Source organism: Tupaia chinensis, unplaced genomic scaffold (assembly GCF_000334495.1).
Source record: "Tupaia chinensis unplaced genomic scaffold, TupChi_1.0 Scaffold146687_1, whole genome shotgun sequence".
Taxonomy (NCBI): domain Eukaryota; kingdom Metazoa; phylum Chordata; class Mammalia; order Scandentia; family Tupaiidae; genus Tupaia; species Tupaia belangeri.
Window position 1 is genome coordinate 4,712,573 of NW_006206544.1, and position 7,149 is coordinate 4,719,721.

Below are 7,149 nucleotides of genomic sequence, written 5' to 3' on the forward strand. Positions count from 1 at the left end.
CCCCTATAGCGAAAAAAAAACCTCTCCAAAAAAAAAAAAAAAAGAAAGTATAAGACATACTCATCAGTAGTATTTAACTAAAAAGACTACAAAAACATCTAAGTGGGATTGCCTCATACCTAATTGGTTAAGGAAACTGAATCCCACATCACTGACCATAGTTCAAAACCTGGTCCCAGGCGCTTAAAAATCATGCCAGGCATGTGTGCAGGCATGCCTAAAATCACCACAGGATAGAGAAATGAAGAAGGGACTGTATTGTGGTCATGCCCTACCAAGGGGTATTTTCAACCTCTCTCTGTTTCTCTGTCTTTGGTGAATACATGCACCCTCTGGCAATTAGGGGGAAAAAGTAAAAAAGAAAGAAAAAAAACCCTTTTTTTTATTTGCAAGTGGGAATGTATAAAGTGAGGGAGAGCACCCTCCATAAGAGATAGTCACGTGGTGCCATCCCTTCTCTCTCTTATTTAAAAGAATTATTAATTCAATTTAATTTACTATTTTTTTAAAAATTTGCTATAGGGCACATACACTCACCAGAGAGAAAGAGAGACAGAGACAGAGATGGACAGAGAGAGAAAGAGAGTGAGAAAGCAAACTGCCAGGTTTGAGACTCAAACCACAGCTGGCCATGTGGGAGTCCAGCACCTTAACCACCATGGCATCTACTAGCCCCTTCTTCTCCATTTCTACTTCAGGATTTTGAGCACACACACATGCCCAGTATGTTTCTCAAGCTGTCAGGTCTGGGACTTGAACCACACAGTCAGCCACGTGAGATCCAGCCACCTTAATCATCACACCACTGGCTGACCTGATAAAACAAATCTCATACATGGCATCCCTATGTGTTTATTTCCTTGTATCCTGAATATCACATAGCATTTTGTAATTTTCAATACACTTTCATATATTTTCATCTCATTTATTATTAGTCTTTTGTTTTTTTAATTTTGCTATAGGGCCTATGTGGTTGCTAGACAGATGGAAAGAAAATGAGAAAGCACCCCCCCCACCCCCCGCAAGGGAGAATGTCGCTGCCACAATCCTTTCTTCTTCACTCTCCTAGAGATTTCGGGCATGTATACACATACGCCTGGCATGTTTTTCAAGCTGCTGGGTCCAGGACTTGAACTGTAGTTGGCCATGTGGAATCCAGCTGTCTCAACCACCACACCACCATGTTAGCTCTATTTTATTCCATTTATAATGGGTGAGAGATTCCTATACACACCTACCAACTGATGAAACTATGATGTAAGAATCTAAGTGACCTGTGCAAGGTCACAGATATTAGAAACTTGTTTCTTAATTGTTGGTGCCATTGAATCTAGACTAGATGAAAAGCAATAAATTTATTACAAGTTACAAAATTTTATTCAGAAAACAAAAACTAATAGCAATATAGCTCTTCAGTGATTTATTTAAAACCTTTGGTACTTATTTTTTAAAAATCATTTAATATTTCACTCTTACCTTGCTACACTTCAAACAGCCTGCTAGAAATTTCTTTATTTCCACATCATTTCCAGGTAAAAGTTTTAGTGAAAGGTGTGTAAGGTGCTTAAAAGGATTTGTCTCTATCACATTTAAAAGTGCGGGTGAGTTATCCAAAAGAGGTGCTGAAGAAACTAACTGTAGCAAAAACCTTTGAAAAGAAAGTGTCACATTATAACACACTTAATGAGACAGTAAACTCCCACACTGCATAAGTTCCTCCACATAGAAAAATCAGTAAAAAAGCATATTGAAATCATAGGGACCAATATATAGGAACTCTCAATGGTAAAGGATTAGATAAATTGGGCAACAAAGGGAAAAAGACAGACTGAAACACATATATATGCTCATGAGTTCACCATGAAAGATGAGGAGAAAGTCAAAACTAAAAACAAAAACTAGCTGAATATCACAGAAGTAACTATAGAGTACCAGCACCTTAATTTGAAAATGATCATTTAAAAGTAAGAATTAAGCATTTATTCTTTCCTTATGAATTTTCAGAGCAATCATAGAGTCCTAACTGATGAGGATGTTTTTTTATAAATCCACACCTAGTAAACATGTAAATAATAACAGACTTAGAAAAGCACCTTAAAAAATTTGTTTTGGCTTTTGCTGTAGAGAACGTGCATATGCCAGAGACAGTGAAAGACAAAGTGAGAAATCACACCCCCAGGGGAGATAGCTATGCTACAATTCCTTCTCCTCCATTTTCCTCTCAACATTTTGGTCATGCATGCACAGTGCTCAGTGTGATTTTCAAGCCTCCGTGTCTAGGACTTGAACCGCATTTGCAATGCAAGAGTCCAGCACTTTAACTGCCATACCACCTGCTGGCTCCAGAAAAGTATCATTTTGGGACTGGTCCGATGGCTTAGTGGTTAAGGAAGCTAGATTCCATGTGGCTGATCACACAGTCTGAGTCCCAGACCTGGTGGGTGTCTGTGCCCAAAATCCCAAAGGGAGAAATGGAGATGGGACTACAGTCTGTCCACTTCCAATTAGAGGGTGCTTTCTTTTCTTCTTCTTTTTTTTTTAGGCTTTGCTATAGTGCATGTACATTCACTACACAGAGAAAGAGGGAAAGTGAGAAAGCATCCCCTAGCAGGATGACCACACCACAGTCCCTTCTCCTCAATTCTGCTCTCAGGACTTGGGAACACATGCATATGTGCCCTACATGTTTCCCAGCCACCGGGTGTGGGACTTGAACTGTGCAGTTGGCCATGTGGAATTCAGCCACCTTAATCCAGGAGGTGAATTCTATCTCTTCCTCACTGATAAGTACATGTACCCTCTAGCAATGAAGCGAAAAGAAAAGCATCATTTTGCAGTTCCTAATAAAATAATTGATTTGAACAACAAACATCAATCAATAAAACCAATAAATAAAAGGTAATAGTGAACTTTATAATGAAAAGATCAGGTGTTAATACCACATGAATACAAATATATAAACACACAAAATCTTATTCTTCTCTTTTTCAAAGATCATTATAAAAATATAATAAATAATACTTGATACTATTATATTAAATATTTCATAAAACTTCAGTGGCTTTGTGAAGACATGAAAAGCAAGGGGTAAATAGTGATTTTAATCAAGATTCCTTAAAATCTAAAATTTAATGAAGTCCTAGCCCCAGCTTTAAAAATAAAGGACAAAACTTAGAATACAGAAAATATTTTGCAATCAACTTGTCTTTCAAAGAGTTTGTCTTGGAAAATATTTAATAATTACAAGGAGGGGCCAGCAGGTGGCATGGTGGTTAAGGGCACTGGACACCCACATGGCCAACCGTGGTTGGAGTCCTGGATCAGGTGGCTTGTTTTCTCACTTTTCCTCTCTTTCTCTCTCTCACTTGCTCTGCCTTTCTCTGGTCAAATTAAAATAAACAAATAAAGTTAAATTAAAAAAGAATTCTTTAAAAAAAATAATTACAAGAGAGGGAAGGACCTTTCCTCTCCCCACTTTTGACAGAGATTAGAAGTACTCTTTTAAGAAAAAAATTAATTTGAGAATTGTACTGATTTAGAAAAGAAAAATAATAAAAAGAAGTTTAATAAGACACTGTGCCCATTTGACTTACCTTGGAATTTCTTTGGCATGTTCTTGAGTACACTGTTGAAGGAGATCTATAAATTTTTGTGGAAAAGCTAAGAAGTCCACCAGGAGACCTTGCTGGAATTTTAAACTACACAGGAAATAGAAAAAGACATTTTTTAAAAAACTGAATCTTTAATTAACACCCTGGTTTTTTTACTTACTAAGTACGCATTATAATAAAAAAACTAAGCTAGAGAATTTTGTTTTTGTAGAATTTATTCAGTGGGGGGGCCAGCAGATGCTAAAGTGGTTAAAGGTGCTGGATTCCCACATGGCTGACCTTGGTTCAAGTCCTGGACCTGGCAGCTTGCTTTCTCAGGTTCCCTTTCTCTCTCTCTCTTTCTGTCTCTCTCTGGTCAAATTTAAAAATAATAATAATAATAACAAATTAAATTAAATAAAAAAATCTTTTTAAAAAGAGAATTTATTCAGTGGGAAGGAAAAGGCCAATAAATCTAGCTAAAAGCTCTTTAAGCAGAATTTTGATAATTCATGAAATGATTATTTTCAAAAACATCCTGAATAATTGTAGAACAAATAGTCCAGTATTTTCCTAAAATAATTAGATGTTCCTAACAGCTATGTGTTTTAAAAAGAACACCAATATATTCATAAAACTTAGAAACTTACTTACTCCTAGATTCAATAGAAGACCAGAAAAAAAGATTTATTTACCTTTGAAAATCCTCCTCAGATATAACAAGGTTATATAGAAAAAATGGATCTGTATCATCAGTCAGACGGATAACTAAATCCTAAAAGAAAAATTGTTTTTTAATGCTGTTAGAATAATTTTTTCCTTCCTAGAAGTAAATGATCCGATAGCATAAATGTCACAGTTCCATATTTAGATAGCTTTGTTTTCTGGCACTGCTAGGTCTTGCTGTTGCTATTACTGTTGTTTGAGACAGTCTCACCACGTAGAGAACCTCCTGCCTAGCTTCCCAAGTAGCTGGAACAACGGGTGCATACTACCCTGGCTTTGTTTTTTTATTTAGTCTTTAGAGATTTCGAATCTTAAATAAGAATAGATATATGTTCTGCTCCTTGAGAGCCACCTAAAAGTTTGTAAAAGTTTATCTTATTTTTCTTTATTTCAAAGATCATTATAAAAGTAATACCTGAAAAAAATAAATAAAAGTCAGTAATACCTGATGCTATTAAATATTTCAGAAAACTTTAGTGGTCTATGAAGACATGAAAATTAAGGAGTTAAAAGTTTGGAAATAACTTTTAAGAGGCTTAAGGAAATTTAGACAAGCCTCTCTGTACTATGTTGTCGTAACAAAAATATTCTTTACCACTAAACAGATCACATACAATTATATTTTCTGTTTCCTTCACGTTAACTAGTCTAGTATTTAAAAATGAGCGTGTGTGCCCTATAGCAAAATTTAAAATAATAATAAATAAAGTTTTTTTTAAAAACTGACAAATTTATCAGAACTGACAAAAAAGAAAGGCACTTTCGTCTCTCAGGCAGAGGATAGGAGTATCAGGTGACGAGTTGCCAGGGCTTCTTCCCAAGGGGCTATTCTCTCCTATTTCATATAGCTGCTGACATGGACCCTCCATCTGTTTTCAATTTCAAGTGAAGTGGGTGCCTTCATAAAGACACTTTCCAGGTAGCTAAATTTCTAGTGTGGCAGATCACAGCAAGTAAAGCTCACAGAAAAGTGAACTGAGATTGTATGATCTGGAGAACACAGGTACAAGGAAAACTGGACACAGCTACAAGATGATGGAGGAGTAAAAAAGAATGAAGTACTGAGGTTAATACGGAGTTTCAAATAAAATCGACTGATGGCTACTAAAGAATTGCTAAGTCCTAGAAAAATCTATACCACTCTGAGTAGACAGAGAAAATGAAGATGGGCATAACGACTAACATGCAAGAAGTGCTGTACATTATCTCTATCCTAGAAATTAGCAACCTGGACATTCGCTCCACCTCAGAATGTCCTGCTCCTAGCAGCAGTCTATTCAAGTTATTCTTGAAATTCACCCCAAGATGCTATAAAACAACCTGAAGCTACTAACTACTATTAGGCTTCCCTTCAAAAAGTAAAGTAAAAGACTCAAGGATACCTCCCTGCAGTACTTCAATTTATTCTGTTCTCACATTTCCACTATGAAATGACAATTCTACTGGGCAGCAGTATACATTTCAGCCCAGGACACTGGGCAAACCTATGGAGACTGACCCCAAAACCCCCATTTCTTCTTGTGTGCTTTAAAAATACATAGTATCCCACCACCTTAGATTTCTAAGTTACAAACTGGCCCAAAATTAAAAAAGCAAAAAGAGTGAAACAGAAAGATCTCACATTCAAGAAAAAAATAAATACCAACCTTTCTGTGAACTGGATTAGAAACTGATTGTAGTTCAATGCTCACTCTAACACTTACTCTCCTGTATGAAAAGATATGTCCAACTATCAGAGACAAGCACATCAAATGAGTTACCACTATTGTTTGTGCTAATGTTTTTAGTCTAGTCTTAAACGATAAGACTTTTCACTGTAAGACTTTGTTCGCTAACTTATGAACAGGTATTTGAGGAGTACACTGGATTTTAAGTTTAAGTTTTTATTGTTCCACTAGTGAGCAATCTAGTAATTTTTAATGTGAGCGGAAATTTTCCTCACAAGTAAAATCAGGATAGTGTGAAGATTAAATAAATAATGTGGAGTGCCTAATGCTAGCCCAAGGTCTAACTTTACTTGCCCTGATTCTAAAATAGCATTTATTGAAAGAAGAACATCAACTTAATAACAACTTTTATTTACATTTCTAAAATTACCATTTTAAGAAAACAAACTGATTTATGTATCCATATCTAAAAACTTAAAATGTGAAATAACATTAGAATGTTTAGAACATTTAGAATCAAGAAAATAACACATTTCCAACTCTTATTGCACAGGGCAAAATGTTTTTTTCAGGTCCACAAACTAAATTTGCTTAATATCCTCTCTATGCGCTATATACACAAAAAAGGTCAGCAAGCTTATTGTTATCTATCTTATCCTAGAGTAAACTGTGAGCCCTGAAAGGAGACTATGGTGCTCTCCATTCTATGCAGCATCTGAAGAACTCAGTATTGGACAGAGCATATAAATAAAGATGTTCATAAACATTAATTGAGGTGAGCAAAATGTTTAAGTAATTCAGAAAATAAAGGGAAAAATAAGTGAAAAGCAACTATTTATAAAGTGGTTCTCAAACTACTCTGCTAGAATTAAATAACTGTGGTCCTCGAATATACAGGGGAAAAGGTGAACTAACAAATTTCACCTGTTCAATTTATTCTTCTAAAGATTTGCTTTAAACCTTTTCCATATTCTACCACTTACCTACTACAGAAGTAAAAAGTAATGGCAGAGCAATACACTATTGATGGGAAAATTAGAAAGCTCTCAATTTGAATAAATAAAAGCTACTCTAAGCCAAGTACTGTACTGGGTGCTGGGGATATAAACAGAAATATACATGGTCCCTGCCCTCAAATGGAGATCATATTAAGTGACTTTTCCCTA

The 7,149-nt window shown here is 35.6% G+C and overlaps 1 protein-coding gene across 2 annotated transcripts in view; it reads right to left on the reverse strand.

Moving 5' to 3' along the window:
- The window catches only part of SASS6 (SAS-6 centriolar assembly protein), a 68,651-nt gene that overhangs the window by 58,964 nt on the left and 2,538 nt on the right, over positions 1-7,149 (reverse strand). The window contains exons 2-5 of one of the 2 annotated variants that reach the window (XM_006169028.3): positions 5,963-6,023; positions 4,286-4,365; positions 3,594-3,698; positions 1,477-1,648 (exon numbers count right to left, since the gene is read on the reverse strand). In XM_006169028.3, the coding sequence (XP_006169090.1) occupies positions 1,477-1,648; positions 3,594-3,698; positions 4,286-4,365; positions 5,963-6,023 (418 nt within the window). Of the gene's footprint in view, positions 1-1,476; positions 1,649-3,593; positions 3,699-4,285; positions 4,366-5,962; positions 6,024-7,149 lie in introns of those variants that run through there. The other variant, XM_014584375.2, reaches the window with a different exon arrangement.